Here is an 18,583-nt window from a genome sequence, read left to right on the forward strand (position 1 = left end):
ATGGAGAGAGGGGAACTGTTGACTGTGTGCCTGCTCGCCTGGTGCTGCAGCGTGTGTGTGGTTACAGGCATACAGAGAGTTGATATATTTCCTTATGGGACTTTAAGTGGAGATTTCACTCTGGCGGAGGGCGACGATGAAACCTCCAGAGTGCTGTCCCTGCCCAGGCCCTTCTACTTCTACGACTCCCACTTCAGCCAGCTATATGTGAGTAAAAACCATCAATTATGCACGATTCATAGCCTATAATTGATGTTAAAAGGTAGGAAATATGGACTGTGCTGCTGCAGCTATTCCCAATGCACCCACAGCTGTTTGTGAGGGGAAACCTCGTAAATTTCCATAATGCATGATTCAGCTTACAACTGCTGTCAGAGGCAAAAACTTTGAGGGAAGAAGTGTTCAGGCGGGTTCTATCACAAAACATGATCGTGGCGTGTTTTACATGCTTGTTTGATACGTGAAACTGAATTAAAAGTCCGCAGTTAGACTGGATTATTGCTTCTTTCCATAGAGAAAAGTTGTCCGTTTTATTAGGCTACATGTTTGAATGGAGAAAATTAAATCAGAGTTCAGGAATTTGACCTCTGTGTTTGCATCTTATCTGGGTCGTTTATTTTGGCGATTTGTGTCCGCATTGGGGGAGTGTGTGTGTGTGTGTGTGTGTGTGTGTGTGTGTGTGTGTGTGTGTGTGTGTGTGTGTGTGTGTGTGTGTGTGTGTGTGTGTGTGTGTGTGTGTGTGTGTGTGTGTGTGTGTGTGTGTGTGTGTGTGTGTGTGTTGGGTGGGGGGGGGGTATGCTGCTATAATCCATAACGAATTTCAGATGTGTGCAAAAAGTTGGCAAAGCTGCAAAATAAGAGGCTGTAATAATCCTATAACGTTACTATGCAAATATCAATTCAAAACTATAAGTCCATAAAGTGTAGGGATATGATATAGGAGATAAACAAAATACCATAAGCTACAACAAAGTCACTGTAAACTCCCTATTCCACAAACACAGTATGATTATCGGGATATTTTTTCATCAAGGTGGTTCTCACTAATTCTCCTCTAAATTCTCCTCTTTATCTCTATCTATCTATCTATCTATCTATCTATCTATCTATCTATCTATCTATCTATCTATCTACCTATCTATCTATCTATCTATCTATACATATTTATTCATTAATTTATCATCGATTGTTACTCTTAATTGATTAATTCACCCTGTGATACAGATCTATTCCTTTAAATCAGATTACATACCATTTAATGAGGGCTGTGTGGCAGAGGTTACATCATAACTATGTGGTCCAGATTTTATCTTCCTCTGACCAAGGCAAATTCACATGAAAGCTGACTGGCTATTTCAATTATGCAGGATTTAGCCATGTCAGTTTATAAAATAAATATGCAACATTGCATTTAGGTGTGTTTTCTGGATGCCTTGCAGCCGTTTATCCTAAAACATTCAGGATCATTGAGCGTGATCTGGCTTAATGAGCAATCCTGATGTCTGGGTGCTGGTAAAAGCCATTTGCTACTTGTTGATTGTAAGGCTTTTGTGTGTTAAAGACTTTCCATTGCCTAGATCTTGCAGCGCTTCATTTGCATACATACACACAATTACCAGAATCCACAATCTGATAACGTTAGAAGTCCTTTATCCAACCTCCAGGTCAATTAAAAAGACAGTTATGTGTTTTGAAAGATTTAATGCAGAAATCCTACTATTCAATACTAGATCAACAACAAACCCATTTTAGCTGGAAAGAGTAGACAATATTTAATAGGAAACAGTCTATTAAGTAGAGAGGGACTATGAAGTCCAGGCTTGAGTGAGCTCTTCAATGCTTAAGAGCTCTAAAGCCTACAGCCATTATAGAAGAGAGCCTCAGAACTCGCTCTCCATGGGACGCTTGCAGTCGAGGGTTTGGAGCATTCTAATGGGCAAAGACTGTATTGCATTGTCAAATGGAAATAGCTGCTTCATCAGTGATGCTAGTGTAACTAAGAGATTTGTTTGTATATAGATACTGTACATTTATCAACTACTGTATGATACAAGTTTCGCACTCTTCACGCGTTTCACTTTGCAGCCTCGAAAGTGATTGGTTCTTGAGACACGAACACTGCGCTCATTTGCATGAAGTTAAATTGAGCTTGCATCCAATAGAAAATGAATGGTGGCAGAATTGGTCGGCAGGCGATTTGTGTTGACCAGGCCATCGCCGTAACCCATATCAATTCTGTGGGCTCGCTTAGCTGTTCCATGCTTGATGTTGAAATTGATGTAGCGGAGATTCTCCGCATCACCCATCAAGAAAAATAACCCAATTCCTTGCCTACCAACACAAGGGTCGCAGGTTAGAGCCCCCATGCTACCTCCGGCTTGGTCGGGCATCCATACAGGCACAATTGGCCGTGTCTGCAGGTGGGAAGCCGGATTAAGGGTATGAGTCCTGGTCGCTGCACTAGTGCCTCCTCTTGTCGGTCGGGGTGCATGTAGGGGGGGGGGGGGGGAACTGGGGGAAATAGTGTGATCCTCCCACGCACTACGTCCTGCCGGGGAAACTCCTCGCTGTCAACTGAAAAGAAGTGGCTGGTGACTGCACATGTATCGGAGGAAGCAGGTGCTAGTCTACAACTCGCCGCAGATCGGCTGAGGGGGTGGAGCAACGGCAGGGCCGTGCAGAGACCCGGGCTCAAAAGTTTAAAAAGGGCACAACACCGCGGCGCAGGGCAGTTTCACTGTTGCTGACCCGTCAGTCTGTCGGAGCTCGGCAGCTGGGCAGGATAACGAATGCATGACCCGCCCATCTCTGCCTCTGATTGGCACAGGAGACAAGGAGAGAGACGCAAGATAGGATAGCAAAGCGAATGTGATTGGATCAACAACGTTTGATGCTAAGCCAATCAGAGGCAGAGAAGGACGGGTCATGCCTTCGACATCCTGGGGGGGGGGGGGGGGGGGAATCGTGCACGTCACAGAGACGCAGACGATTACTTAACTTCCGGTTGAAAGGTCAACATGTGTAAACTGTCCTGACATTTATTGCTAAATTGTTATTTATTGTTATAAGTTCTTCTTGAAGGGCGCTGGACATGCCTCCACTGTAAAAAATAAAAATAAAAAATCCAAAAAGGGCACTTTGGGCATCAGACAGCAGGCGGGATTGGCCAAGTACAATTGGGGAGAAAATGGGAGAAAATCCCGGGGGAGGGGGAGGGGGGGGGGGATTAAAAAAAGAGAGAAATTGACACAGCGGAGAGTCTCTGCATTACCCAACAAGAAGTATAACCCAGCCATAATTGGCCAATTTTGAGACTGTCCCGAACCCGGCGGCATGTCCCATGTTCAGTCCCTGCAACAACCAATGTTATCTCCATCAAAAGCTACAGTCAAAGATAGCCTAGGTAAACCCAGCCACCACGTGACCTGCTCTCTCAGTTCCCAGTCACTATCACATAGTTTACATAGTGACTGAGAACAGGTCTGAGAGCAGGTCACGTGGGGGATGGGTTTACCCAGGCTAAGTCAAAGAGTCCTTGAGCAAGACACTGACCCCTACCTCCCTCACTCTTCCACACATCGCTGGTTGCATCAACTCAAAATCAACCCAAATCCCTCTCTCTCTCTCTCTCTCAGGTGGCCACCAATGGTATCATATCAGCCCAGGACCTGCCGATGGAGAAGCAGTACGTTGACGATGGCTTCCCGACAGACTTCCCGGTGGTGGCTCCGTTCCTGGCCGACATCGACACCAGCAGAGGGCGAGGACAGATTTACTACCGGCTCACCGAAACACCCAGCGTCCTCAACAGAGTGGCCCAGGTCTGCCTATTTGTTAGAACCAAGATACCTAGATCAAACATCGAGAAGCTTGATACTACATGATGACTTGTTAAGATGGATATTTTTTGCAGCATAGTTCACTGGGTATTTGGATCTGTCCTCAATTTTTTTTTCAGCTCCTCATCCATCAATTCAATCCATTGTACCCTTCTTCGTTCCTTTGTTCGTTCATTCATTCATCCATTTGCTCACCTAGGAAGTACATCGAGGGTTCCCGGATGCGAGGTTCACACCCACCCATGCTGTGGTGGCAACGTGGGAGAACGTTGGAGCGTATGAAGAACCAACTCGAACTGCTGGACCTACAAACAAGGTAAGGGATGGAAAGAAGACTGGAAAGCTGATGTGTTAAAAAAAAATCTTTCTGATTTTGGTGCCTATGTTCTCAGTTGCCCAATGGGACAATCTCTCAAAAACGTTGTGTATTTCTTTCAAGTGTTAGAAATGAATGAGACAAGGAGAAATGGAGGCAAAAAATGTGAATGGAAGGATGAATAACTGAGTTTTGCTTTTAGTGTCATCCCACATACGTAAGTCGCGTGTTCATCAGTCAGTGTTGACTTTGCAAAACATGTTGTGAATGTTGCAAAATGCCAAATTCCTGGAGGCTCTTCATCAATTGTAATCTGCCTAGAGGAAGGGGGGGGACTTCTATTTGTAATCCCCCATCCCCTCCTAATCTGCCTCTTAACCTTTTCAAGGGGTCATAGGTCATCTTTAGGGGCCATCAAAGTGTCCCCCCTCCCAACTCGTCATCCCCTCCTCCTGCTCACTCACTCACACACACACACACACACACACACACACACACACACACACACACACACACACACACACACACTTACACCATGACTATTTCTCTCACGCTCTGCTAGACATCACTTCCTCTCCTAACAGCACTTTGTTTGTATTACCCATTCAATTGTATACTTCAGGTTTTAGTTTATGGACATTTGATGACTGTGGAAATGAGTTGAGCATAGTCTGATTCTGCGTTAAAAGCAGAGGGCGTGTATCAAATGTTGCACAGGAAATAATATGTTAAGTCAGCCAGATAAATGTGCTTTCATTCAATGCTGAGCCTTATTGAAAAAGCACTAGGCCTTTTTACACAGAAACCCCACAATATTGCCATAAAGAAGGCCCGCCATTAAGATGGCTTTGCCTTTTTACACGGAACTAAACACCGCCGGCAAAAGTGTGTGCGCCTAAGTAGCACGCAGAGGTTCAATGTAGCCTTAAATTTTAGTCATAAAGATTATTGAAAGATATTCCATATTCCAGACTGAAATGCTATAACAAAAGTGGAGTATTGGCCAGAATGACATGAACATTTGGACACTTATTCAGCGAGTATCTTGCATGTTGCGTTCAGGTGCACTGTTTTTTTTGCAATTCCATCGCGGGCCACACAGATAGCGCCCGAGGGCCGCATGCGGCCCATGTGTGGTCTAGTGTGACATATTTACTCCAGTTGATAACGTTAATGTCGGTAAGTGCACACAAAAAAGTAAAACCGGCTCAGAGTCAACTCTTTGCTTCTGGTCTGAATGTGCAGTTACTTTGCCGTGTTTAAGCACGGTGATTGGCCCCGAAAGTCCAAGCCCTGTCCCACAAAGCGACACCTCAAGTTACTTGACTGTGCACATCACGACCCAACGACCCATACATGACAAAAACAAAAAACGAATTCAGCATTCGAATGCTGATTTGGATGTCAATTACCATGGCTACGATTGAAGCTTCAAAGCATTTGCGTCAGCCCCAATAAATATGATGTGCTTTGGTTGACTTATTTCTGATACTAGGACTTCAAACTCAGAGCTGGTAGACTTCTTCTTAAGTCTTCCTGTCACCCATCTTGCCGGTTCACCCTATTACACAAACGTCGATTCAGCTCTGTTACCGCCATTGAACAAAAGGACCACCCATTCCATATCAAAAGTGTCTAAAAATATCTAATAGGTTATATTTTGCAGCAATGATACAATATGATTCCCACTCTAGATTAATAGGAGGCCAAACAGGGAATTGGAATATGTATGTATCTTTCTCCTGGAGAAAGTTTTTTCTGGACTTCAAAATGTCCGGGCTCGCTTCATCTTCATTGGAAAAGGAGACAACACGAACAGGAGCAACAGTTTTGTCTGGAAGCACAATAGGCGCCACAAAAACAAACTTTGGCAATACAGGTGGTTTTGCCAAAGTTCCCCTCCTCCATTGAAAACAATGAACATCCGGTGTGCTGTCCACTGTGTATTACCACAGTGTGAACATAGCATCAGAGCCAGTGCTGAAGGAGAAGTTTGGGACATTTTGGGAAAGGCTCCAAAGGAAAGCCCGGCCTACTCGGAAGTTATCGATCAAGCAACACTTTGTTGTTCGTAGTTTGTTGCCAGTGTGTGGGATGAAGGGCTGGACAGAGGGTGTCGTGTTAAGTAAATACCCATGGGGATCTCTCTCTCTCTCTCTCTCTCTCTCTCTCTCTGTCTCTTTCTCTCTCGCTCATCTGTGTATTTCCTGCTCTTGTACTATACTTTTTCTTTATTCCTTGCTTGCTTTCTTCCAACCTTCCTTCCGCAATCTCTCCGTCTGTAAAGAGCTTTTGTGTTTGCCTGTTTCATTAAGTGATGTCAAGGAGTTGGTTGTGTGTGTGTGTGTGTGTGTGTGTGTGTGTGTGTGTGTGTGTGTGTGTGTGTGTGCGCGCGTGTGTGTGTGTGTGTGTGTGTGTGTGTGTGTGTGTGTGTGTCTTTCTTAAAGGAGAGGTTAAAACTCTCCAAGAAGACTCTTAATTAATCAGAAGCTAAACATCAGAAACATACGAATACACATAGTTTTGCACAACCTTTTCTTTTGTTACCAGAAAATGAAACCATTCTTCTGAACATTGCAAAAGCCACACATGTTGCAGCTCAATAAGGTGACCGTAATATAATTCCTAAATTTGGTCAAAAGCAATTCATTCCACTACTCATTCCCTGGAAAATTATAGGCTACCGATAAACATGTCACCACTCACTAAGAATGACTATGAAAAAAGTGCTTTGAAAGAATTCTCGCAATTGAATTTCCCATTGATTCGCACAAGCACAGCTGCTTGTGAATGCAGATAAAAGAAGCAAAAATGTGAAAAGCTGTTACATGTGCTAAGAGGGGGTTTGTGATTTGAAGGGATTGGCTCAAAAAATCCTGCATCTTCCCTTTAATCCATGGAGTCAGATTGGACTGTTTGTGTCTTGGCAGGGACTTTGCTTAGTCGGTCTCTGCAGCCTGATAGCATCTCCCTTTGAACTGATTAGCCAGAGGTGCCGGGCGGGCCAGCGGGGGGTGTGTGTGTGTGTGTGTGTGTGTGGGGGGGGGGGGGGGGGTGCAGGGTGATGTGTGTGAACTGATTAACTTGAGGGGTGTATTAGGGACGGGGGTGGGGTAGTGTTTGGGGGAAGGGGTTGTTGTGTGTGAGGGCCACAAGTTTTGGCACTACCACACTACCACTCGACAACATAAACATCTACATTTCCCCCAGCTTACTTCCTGTTGCTTGTACAGTACAATAACTGACAGGACATGAGCTAGGTTCCAAACTGTTCCCTAGCAACACAATTCCACGAAAACCATCCCAGGGGATCACACATTACAAGACATAGAGACACTGCGGAGCGCGTCATCATTCAGAAACCACGCCCAAAACCGGGGAAAACAAAAACTCCCCCCCAATCCTGGCATTCTCCTACTGTATGTCGCGTGCATGGTCGCGTGTTGCACACAAAGATCATATATACGGAAGATGAACACTCCAACTTACTTCCTTGACAGCTAGATCCACATTTTTCTTCTCGCCAATTCTCAATGGCTTCCTTGTTTTGCTCGGGAGTACCACAAAACTTTAATTGCCGATTTTTTACATTTGTTGTCTGCGCAGCTCACCACACAATAGCTTTTAGCAATGTTTAATTCAAGGAAAATGACGCTGGTGTATGGGAGTGAATGGAGTTTCATGCAGTGTCTCTATGATCATCAGGAGGATCCCCGATGAGTCCACAATCTGACACCGGCTTTATTCTTTCAAAACACATGCTCGCACAACATATATGGGCCACAGAATTGGTTCAATGTCAGAGTTATTAAGTCAGAGTTATGAAGTTTACTGCTATCTCAAATAATAAACATCTAAGATTTGCGTGGCTACTTAAAATGATTTTTCGGCGAGCTTCAAAAAACTGTCGCCGAAGGGTCATATCAGGTAGCCTGAACTCGCAGAGGAGTCATATCAGGTAGCCTGAACCAACCCTTTTGATGCTGAGTGCCAAGCAGGGAGGCAAATGGGTCCCATTTTTATAGTCTTTGGTATGACTCGGCCAGGGGTCGAACTCACAACCTCCCAGTCTCAGGGCGGACACTCAAACCACAAGGCCACTGAGCTGGTTAAACGTAATGTGGCAGAAGTAAGGTGGAGGGCAGAGAAATGGTTAATGATAGAACGAGTAAGAATGAGAGAGAGAGTGAGAAGGGCAAGCCTTAATGTAGTGAATAAGCGGGACTGTGTAGTGCTTTCTATGGGGCTACTCTTATAGTAGCTAGTAACCATAATGGGAAAGTAATGGCTTTCCATTTAAACCTACAAGACGCACACTGTTGTACCCACAGAGCTGGATAGAACGCTCCTTCCACACTTTGCCGTGGTCATCTGGTAATTACACCAATGGCGACTACGGAATTGTAAGGGTTAATTGGTACGGTGACAACACAAGTCTGGGCGTTAGGGCTGTAAAGTCTGTCACACTTGCTCGAGAACTGTGCAGATGAGTTTGTTAGCATTATCAAAGACTGTGATATCTCTCTCTACCTCTTCTAGTCAACATTAGCATATTAGCTAACCAGCAAGGCAACAGAGAAGTTCCTTTGGTCTTTGCTTCAAAACCTTTTGCCTCAGTCCCACGATCTTTCGCTTGCAAAGGGCGTGTGCTAACCGCAAACCACAAGAGAGCTAGCTCCCTTGGCGGAGCTGGTTAACGGGCCTTTATACTCGGGAGTGAGTTTAACTACCACTCAGGACTCATGAGGACTTGCATTCACTCAGTGCACTACTACCCCATAGCTTGTTTGCAACCACGTGATTCCGATGACACCGATGACATCGCTGGGGGGCAGCTTCCCCCGAGCTACTATGGAGAATGGAGGAAAGCAAGTATGCAAGAGGGTTGGATGGCGCTCCACGCTGCAGGTATCACCAGAAGATTGCAAAACATATATATGATCCCACAATGAAGAGAAACAATTTTTCCAGCAACTTGTCTGATTTTGCTCATGCTTTCCTATGTAGCTGCTGCTGGTTGCCACCCAGTATGATCACGTGGTTTGCAAACAAGCCAATGGTCAATGGTCTCGCCCCGGTCGCCATCTTGACGTGATGTCACCTGAAAACAACCTATAGGTACACATAAAAATGGCCGCTTGTTAAGGTTTCACTAGGGGCAGCACCATATTGTTGATCCTTCTTCATGGGATGACATTAGCCACTCTTGCCTAAAGTGCTTTCTAGTAGGCCTACTGACTGAGTGCATCATTTGTAGCATCGGAATCGAACCATCTGTCCTCACATCTGCCTTTTCCTCCTGAGAGAGATCGAGATCAGTCAATAGACAGTTTCGAGTGGTAGTTTAGAATAGAATGTGATTTCACGCTGTATAAAAGTCCAAATCTACCTGTTTTGGACTCCAAAAGAAATAGGGTTTCCCCTAGAGTTCTCTTCCAAGCTATCAGTGGGGATAGGAAAGTGTTGAAGGCTGAGCAGCATATTACATATCCAGTGCGGTTTAGGCAGGGTCAAATGAGGCTGAATGAATGAATGAATGGACCACTCTGTTGGAGTGTGGACCTTTCATCTCTGCTCTCCTTGACTCTCTTCTTCTGCCTCCTCTCCTCTCTTCTCTTCTCTTCTCTTCTCTTCTCTTCTCTTCTCTTCTCTTCTCTTCTCTTCTCTTCTCTTGTCCTCTCCTCTATTCTCTTCTCCTCTCTTCTCTTCTCCTCTCCTCTCCTCTCTTCTCCTCTCTTCTCTTCTCTTCTCTTCTCTTCTCTTCTCTTCTCCTCTCCTCTCCTCTCCTCTCTTCTCTTCTCCTCTCTTCTCCTCTCTTCTCTTCTCCTCTCCTCTCTCCTCTTCTCTTCTCCTCTCACACAATAGGAACTATTAGCTATTTTCACACATGAACTCTGGATCAGGTGAGGGTTGCTCCCCACTGAGCCTGCCCTGGATGATACGTGAAGTGTACCCTTTCACACATGAGGCATGTTGCATTCTCACATGAGTAGCACCTCCGCAGAGTTTGTAAAGTAGAGAGGGGGCGGGGGCGGGGGTGGGGAAATTTGGCCATAACCACACAATGGGGAGTTGTGAAAACTAAAAATACATAATGGGCGATAACTGCCTAACGTTCACGGCATATAATCGTTTGCGCATAACGTTAGTAATTAATTAAACAACCCTACAACTCACGCCCAGATGCATCGATTTCCTCGAGTCGCAAGCACTACAAACAAAAGAGGTCTTTGCTATGTTCAGTCCTAAAATGCATCAAACCTACTAGAATTATACAGAATACAGGAAGCTAGACCTTTTTACCTTCAAAATAAAATAAATGTTGTATTACTTAGTAACAAAAAATCAGAATGTCGACTCACTATGGGTTAAAATTGACTTTTCGAAGGGAGCAGATATTCTTCCAGTTTATCTCCATTCTGTATCTTTCGAAACACACACAAAAAAACATTACACGTGCATTTACTTTATTTAATTGCCATTATTGCGAAGGTTATACCCGGAAGTTTTCGTTTTATACTGCCTGACTTGACGCTACTTGGAATTTGCGGTTCTGCCATTGAATCTTCACAAACGCTGTGTAAACGTTAAATCAAAGACATGAACGCAACCAGATCCAGATACCCTACCTAGCGATGTCCAATACTGGGAAGCGGGACGACCCTCGCGTCCAAAAATGCTTATTAAATGTGTGTGCTGTGCGAAGCAGACATAAAATCAGATCAGAGCCATGAGCCTTTCAATTCCCAGCAACATGTTGGCTGTCGCACACGGAGCAGGTTTGAGCTTCATTTGGAAACCAAACGGCATGATGTGTTTTTTGCTCGCTCATTCACATCGACTCTTTATATAATAATAATCTGTCACGATGTCTCTGTCCTCATGCACTCACTGAGCTGACTACTTCACGGAGCTCTGGAGGGGGGGGGGGGGACAATCCGCTTCTGCGACTACGGCTGGGGGTACACTTCCCTCCGTCTAGGAGGAGGCTCGTGGGAGCGCGCATGAACCACGAAAATCTGTTCACACTTGACAGCCATCCGGATGCCCTCTAGATAACTGCTGAATTCCAGGCATGTGTGAAAGTGGCTATTGTTTCTATTCGTAGTATTTGTTGTTACTATGGATGCCCCCTGCAGTGAATGATACGGGTGGGCGTCAACTTTCAACTTTCAAAATGCACTATCCTTGTTACAGTTTTTCACAATTACTTAAACACATTTCGTGATAGACTACCTCACTTTCTCAAAACCCTAAACACAAATCTCAAAACTCACACACAAAATGCAAAATCCTACACTTGTCTTGCAAAAGCACACTTTGCCCTCAAAACAGTGTTAACTCTTCACTAAATGGTAGTTTCTTTTCAAATGACAAACACATACATCATATGAGTAGACATTTCTAAGCACCCATTGAACACTGGTGTGCAGAATGGAAAACACTATATGAATGCTTTATCAGTAGAATTATGCCTTTGCATGTTCAGTGTTACACTTTCACCTGTTGGATGTAAAATACAGTTTTTCCTGGTTGTTTAAACAGATTTTTGGGAACATCAGACACAATGTGCACAATCTCTAACTCATTTACCAACTGCTAAACCAATTCTGCTAAACTCCAAGCACATTTTCCTGCTTTAGACTCATCTTCCCATTCCATACCACACATTTTCCTGCTTTAGACACATCTTCCCATTCCATACCACACATCTTTCAGCTCACTAAACACAATTCTCCATATCTTGCACACTCTTCCTGATTTTCCACTCCTGATGTTCACTCAGAACACACTGCCAATCACATTCCTAAACTCCAAAGGCTGTTGTGCAATTTGCAATCAGCAATACAACAATATATGTCGATATTTCACATCCAACAGGTGAAACACTGAACATGCAAAGTCCTGATTCCACTGCTAAGGCATTCCTACAGTGTTTTCCATTCATATATAGTGTTTTCCATTTTGCACATCAGTGTTCAATGAGTGCTTGGAATGTCTACTCGTATGATGTATGTGTTTGAGTTTTGAGAGCAAAGTGTGCTTGTGCAAAGGAAGTGTAGGATTTAGCATTTTGTGCTTGAGTCCTGAGATTTGTGTTTAGGATTTTGAGGGAGTGAGGTAGTGAATCAGGGAATATGTTTAAACAACCAGGAAAAACTGTATTACCATATAATGTTTTTACGTATACTCAAATAGAAAACAACACACAATAATTTAACAACAAATATTTTATTTGTACCCAAAATGTGCAGTCTACAGTAAATCACAGCAAACGGGATGAAAACAGGATGAAATGAAAGAGATAACAGAAAATAGGCAATAAACAAAACAACTAGGCTGCATCCTGCCTTCATTGTTCTCCAAACAAACCAGGAGCTCATCTGTGACCCTTCTATAGCAAATTGGTGATTGCTAATTGCACAACAGCCTTTGGAGTTTAGAAATGTGATTAGCAGTGTGTTCTGTGTGAACACCAAGAGAGGGAATTCAGGAAGAGTGTGCAACATATAGAGAATTGTGTGTAGTGTTGTGAAAAATGTGTGGTTTGGAATGGGAATCTGAGTCTAAAGCAGAAAATGTGCTTGGAGTTCAGCAGAATTGGTTTGGCAGTTGGTACATGAGTTTCAGGTTGTGCACATTGTGTCTGATGTTCCAATTAATGTGTTTAAACAATTGTGAAAAACTGTAATTAAAACAAAAACAAACAAACAAAATACTGGTTGCTCTAATCCAGTGGTTCTCAACCTTTTTGAGCCGTGACCCCCAAAAACCTTTAGGCTGGGGTTCGCGACACCCCCTCCCACTGCTGCCCAACCTAACCAATGACTTCCCACGCATTCACACTGATTTTACTCACTCACTGAAATATTTTTTTATAGTTTATCGTTTATATATATTTATATATAAATTAAATCATTGGTATGGAAGATTGAATCATCATGGTAGACAAGCAATTTTCTTTTTTCTTTTTTGACAGTCATCCCGCGACCCCCCAAAGTAATCTCGCGACCCCCCCGAGGGGTCGTGACCCCCAGGTTGAGAACCACTGCTCTAGTCTATATTGTCAAATGAGGATTAAAAAAAGTGTCTTGGGCGCTCTTGGAAAACAGGGGACAAGAGAGTGCTACAAACAAAAGGACAATCACTCCAAATATAAAAATAGAACCATGAGGAAGGAAATAATTAAAAGGCCCTTATTGTAGTGGCTAAATCTGGTAGGCTGTGTGGCCACACCCATGTTGTCTGTGTTTAAAGTCCTGATGAAGACAGTGGTTGAAACATGTTGGCATTTTTTTAATGATTTAGCCACTAGAATCAAGAATAATAAATTAAATATTTCCTTCCTGGTGGTTATATTTTTATATTTGGAGTGCCTGGATTATCATTTTGTTTGTAGCACCTTATCCACATCTTGTACATCAGCGACCATTCATTTACTGCCTCAGAGGCAGAAATAACAGGGTTGACCGTGACATCTGTGATGTTATCTCCCTAGAGATAATCAACTAATGACAAGATGCTAAAAGTAGCTGTGATATACCAGGGTGGGTTTTTCTGAGAATCACTGTTTTCCTGGTTCAGAATACAGAATATATATAAAAAAATACTATGAAGTTTATTTGGATACAGAGGCTGAAGCTCTTGATGGAATCGCTATTCAATATCAGTCCCAATAATACTCTGGTTTGCAGCTTTGGGACAGTTATTCATGCTGACAGATTTTCCAGGAACAAACAAGAACAGCCTTTTTTCAGCTTGACCACCATGTCTTTTTCAATTCCTCCATGGCATTCGACAGGGTTTCATACTGTAAGGCCGAGGGCTGGAGAAATGAAGTTCAAACATGAAAGTCACCAAAATTGGGGTTATGAGGTTTTCATACGACAACAGTGAATTAGTACTGACTGGGGCTGTCCCAGCGTACAAGCCTGTCTGTGTGTGTGTGTGTGTGTGTGTGTGTGTGTGTGTGTGTGTGTGTGTGTGTGTGTGTGTGTGTGTGTGTGTGTGTGTGTGTGTGTGTGTGTGTGTGTGTGTGTGTGTGTGTGTGTGTGTGTGTGTGTGTGTGTGTGTGTGTGTGTGTGTGTGTGTGTGTGTGTGTGTGTGTGTGTGTGTGTGTGTGTGTGTGTGTGTGTGTGTGTGTGTGTGCCAGTTCCCACGCTGTAGGCAGTTCCGTTTGTGGCACTCTAGTGAAGCTGGCAACTGTCTGCAGCTGCTCGCTCTCTCTCTCTCTCTCTCTCTCTCCAACTGTCTCTTTTCCCCTCTCTCTACCTGTTTGCAGCTGTGGCCAGCAAACTGAAAACCTGGCAACAAACAAACAAGTGCAGCACATTTTCCTCATTCCTCCTGCCCCTCTCGCTCCCAAACCCCCCATCCCCTTCCCCCCCATTCCACGGGACAGTCCAGGCATCCCAGAGTGGAGCCCACTGTCCAGGTAATTACAACATGATGATCCAAAAGCACATTCATTGATACTGTATGTCAGTGATACTCAACTTGCGGCCCGCGGGCCACATCCGGCCCGCGATGGAATTGCAAAAAACAAAAAAACAAAAAAAACAGTGCACCTGAACACAACATGCAAGATACCCGCTGAATAAGTGTCCAAATGTTCATGTCATTCTGGCCAATACTCCACTTCTGTTATAGCATTTCAGTCTGGAATATGGAATATCTTTCAATAATCTATGATTTAGCTGCTAAATTGTCAAATACCGCCGTCTGCTGCTCGCTACCCAGGCACTTATGTATGTACTTAACCTAACTAACTTAACCTAACTAACTATCCGGTGTGCACAACATTGTCAGCCTAAAGTCCAGCTGACACCCCAAAAACCTACAATCGGCTACATAAAAAAAGCAAGTTGAGTATCCCTGCTGTATGCTGAGTCATTTATTTGAAACTCTTGTCAAGACGAGATTAGTCAACCAGACTATCCTCAATGAAACAAACAATGCTCAACCACAATGTCTGATAGACTAAACTATAGATTCAACTAGACTAAACTAAGCTAAAGTAGTACTGTATGTAAATACTAAACTGCACCAGACTAAGCTCAAATATGCACAACTAGACTGAATTAGATGAGACAGTGAACTCAGTAGTACATTTCTCTATTGCTATTTGTGCCTTCATTTGGAACTCGTATTTACGAGTTGGGAAGTCATGTACACCAGTGGTCCCCAACCACCGGGCCGCGGACCGGTACCGGTACCGGTATCGGTTTTTGTAGGCTATAATATTATAGGCTGTGTGTGTGGTAATTGCATTGAACTTGTATGTCTCTGTATGTACTTGTCGCTGACCTTTCATGAGCGCAACCAATCAGAGGAGGAAAAGAAGATAGCCGGTGCTCGCGCTGTTGCTGCTCGCGCTATTGTTGCTCGCCTCTTGTCCTGCAGATATGCACTCCGCTCTACCTCCCGTTGAGAAAAGTGCACAATGCTTAGGACATACTCCAGGAAGGCAGCGCAAGGTGGAGCTCCGTAAACCGGGAGCGCACTCCGCGCTTGGGCCGAGGTGTTCATACTCAGAGTGCTGCTCAGAGAGAGAATGGAGAGAGGGAGAGAGTATTTGTGCACAATTGGCATGCCTGTGCGGACTGCAGAGCAGCATTGCAGCGCCTGTGTCGGTCGTACCTTTCCTCAGCCCACAGCACACACACGCACGGGAGATCATTAACGGTGATGGCCCGCTGATGCATGTGCAGCGCAGTGCAGCGAGCTTGAGAAACGAGAGACAGAGAAAGAAAGAAAGAAAGAAAGAAAGAAAGAAAGAAAAGCTTTCAACTTGGCATAATGACGGTGGGCTGAAAAGTAGGCTATGTTCATGCAAGGAAAATACGTGCTGTGTGTCTAATATCACGACTCCCCATGTTGTGTTTGTAATAAATAGAAGAACTTGGTATACCAGCTAGCAGCACTGCAGATTTAATATGATATCATCAGTGATGTCACTCACTGATGATGTCACAATGTCTGGTAAGCAATTGTGATGTCATCAGTGATGAAGTTGGGCAATTGTGCGCTGCGCATGCCAATAGAGCAGGCGAGGCCACGCAGCAGCCGAGCAGCGGGCGAGCTGCAGGGCGGGCGAGGTCGCACAGCGGGCGAGCTTAGGAAACGAGCGTAGACTTTAGCGTAGATTGTTTTGTTTGCACAGGAGCTGATTGAAGTTAGCCAGATGGCTAAAGTTTTTGTGCTCTTGATTCGTAATCGACAAATGATAAAGATTGAGATTTTGTTTTCATTCATTCTTTGCTAGTATTCTTTGCTAATCGCTTATGATTACCTAGCATGTTGTATGGTCAACGTTGGCATGCGCACTGGACAGAGACACAGATGATTTTGTTCAGTCCTTCAGCCTTTCCACGCCATCCTCACAAGAAATTCTCCTTGATTTGAAAATTCTGCAGGCAAGATGGCCGCCTATAGTCCCTTGTACCCTGGCAGAATTCCTAGCCCATAAACTAACTAATAACCATATGCAACATACAAAATAAAACAAACAGTAATGTCTTCATTTGATGTAGAATGCAGAGGACATGTAACTGGTTCATTAAACTCGCATTCCAGGAATATTGTATTTACCGCACTGCTTCTAAAGTTAACGTAACTGGCACGTGCCTCAGAGAGCCTGGTTGCCAAGGAACCCACTCGCTTTGAGCCAGAACACACTCGATTTGGGGGCGGAACACGCCAGGATTGGCCAACGCCAGTGCCCATAACTGTCAAATCAAATCATCGACATAGACGCTATGGCCCGCCTCCCAACCCCTCTTTCTTTTTTTGTATGACAGGCAATATTTTCAGTGTATCAGAGATAGAGAACGTTATAAATATAGCCACGTTATAAACAACTAACTAATGCTGGTGGTCCGTCCGCACACCACACCAAAAGCCATATATATTGGTTAAAAGCTGAAAAAAAGTGTTTTGGGGGTTAGTTAGACTTTAACCGTAACCCAAACCATACATTAACCCTAATTAGTAGGGTCATCTGTGGCACTTCCGTGACCGTGGAGAGCGAAGGTCCGTTTCTCAATGGATTTGTCATCTAGGAGGATTAATAAACAAATTTAGCCGGGGTGTATTTTAAAAAAAGGCGGGGAAAATATTTGAGAGACCAAAATCCAAAATGTCTGCCGTGGAAATGAACTTTTTAATGGTTTGACCTACAATGATGCACAATACATGGTTTCAGGGCTTATTCTGGTCAAGGAATACATATTTGGTGTTTATATAATGATTTGACTTATTTTTTACCTTCAAATCCAAGATGGCTGCCAATTTTGAGCTCTAAAAGGCAGTTTTTTCAAAATCGTCATAGAGCCTTCATATTAGGCTTGAATGACAGGTCTTCTCATGATGAGTTGAATAATATACAGTATAAGTACACAGAAGTAATCTCTGAGGTCATTAAAGTCAATGTTTGTGTGTAAACAACAGTTGCTGATTTGCGGTTTCCCATTAAATAGGGTAGGCTACTGAGAATATGGTGTCCAGTTCATCCCATCACATTTTCATAATGAACCAAAAACAATTTTGCACTATAGCCTAACATAAAATAATATTCTGTATGCAAAGCTAGCAAGGTTAGTTGCTTGAGCTGAATTTAAAGGTCAACTCAAAACAAACAATGAAATTAACTTTGAAATTAAAACTGAATCCTAGGCTACTAAATTTCATCAGCACACAGTAAAGGAAACTTGTCTTTGAACTCAGCTGACTGTCTAGTCCTAATCCCTGTTGTGCAATGTCCCTTTTCAGTGAAGTTTTAGTTTTTGTTAAGAGTATGGACTTTTAATCTTGACCTTGTTGGTAGGCAACGGCCCTTTTTCAGTCAAGCATTTTCAGATTAGCTCAGTCAGTCTGTGAAGCAGTCAGTGTCAGCACTTGCGCGAGCTCGCTTTTTCTCTAACTAATGTTAACATTACACACTTTAAGACACTTTGTTTGAGGATATAAAAGGAGGTACGGTGGTGTAGTGGTAAGCACTATCGCCTCACAGCTCGAAAGTCGTGGGTTCGATTCCCACCTGGGACGATGTGAACGCTGAAGGAATGCGTGCCCGTCCGCATGTCCTCGAGTGCCCACCGCCCGGGTGGGGTCGTCAAAAGGGCCTTTCTGTGTGGAGTTTGCATGTTCTCCCCGTGCCTCCCGGGGGTTTCCTTCATATAGGAACCCCCTTCACCAAAAACATGCAATATCCTGGTTGCTAATGTGGTTCCTCCTCTGGTCGTTAAGGGCGCCTGTTCAGAGGGAGGGGAACTGGTTGGAATAGTGTGAACCTCCCACGTGCTATGTCCTACCGGTGAAGCTTCCCCTGTCAGGTGAAAAGAAGCGGCTGGCTAACTGCCCATGTCTCGGAGGAAGCATGGAGCCAGTTTTGGCTCTCCCCAGATCGGCAGAGGGTGGAGTAGCAACC

At 44.0% G+C, this 18,583-nt stretch overlaps 1 protein-coding gene across 1 annotated transcript in view; it reads left to right on the top strand.

Annotated features, from left to right (window-relative positions):
* nid2a (nidogen 2a (osteonidogen)) overlaps positions 1-18,583 on the top strand; it is a gene marked incomplete at its 5' end in the record, with an annotated part of 106,050 nt that continues 87,467 nt past the window's right edge. The window contains 3 exons of the mRNA XM_083634174.1: positions 1-207; positions 3,636-3,821; positions 4,039-4,155. Coding sequence (XP_083490300.1) covers positions 1-207; positions 3,636-3,821; positions 4,039-4,155 — 510 coding nt within the window. The remainder of the gene's footprint in view (positions 208-3,635; positions 3,822-4,038; positions 4,156-18,583) is intronic.

This window comes from Poromitra crassiceps (assembly GCF_964638095.1).
Source record: "Poromitra crassiceps genome assembly, chromosome: 3".
Lineage (NCBI taxonomy): Eukaryota > Metazoa > Chordata > Actinopteri > Beryciformes > Melamphaidae > Poromitra > Poromitra crassiceps.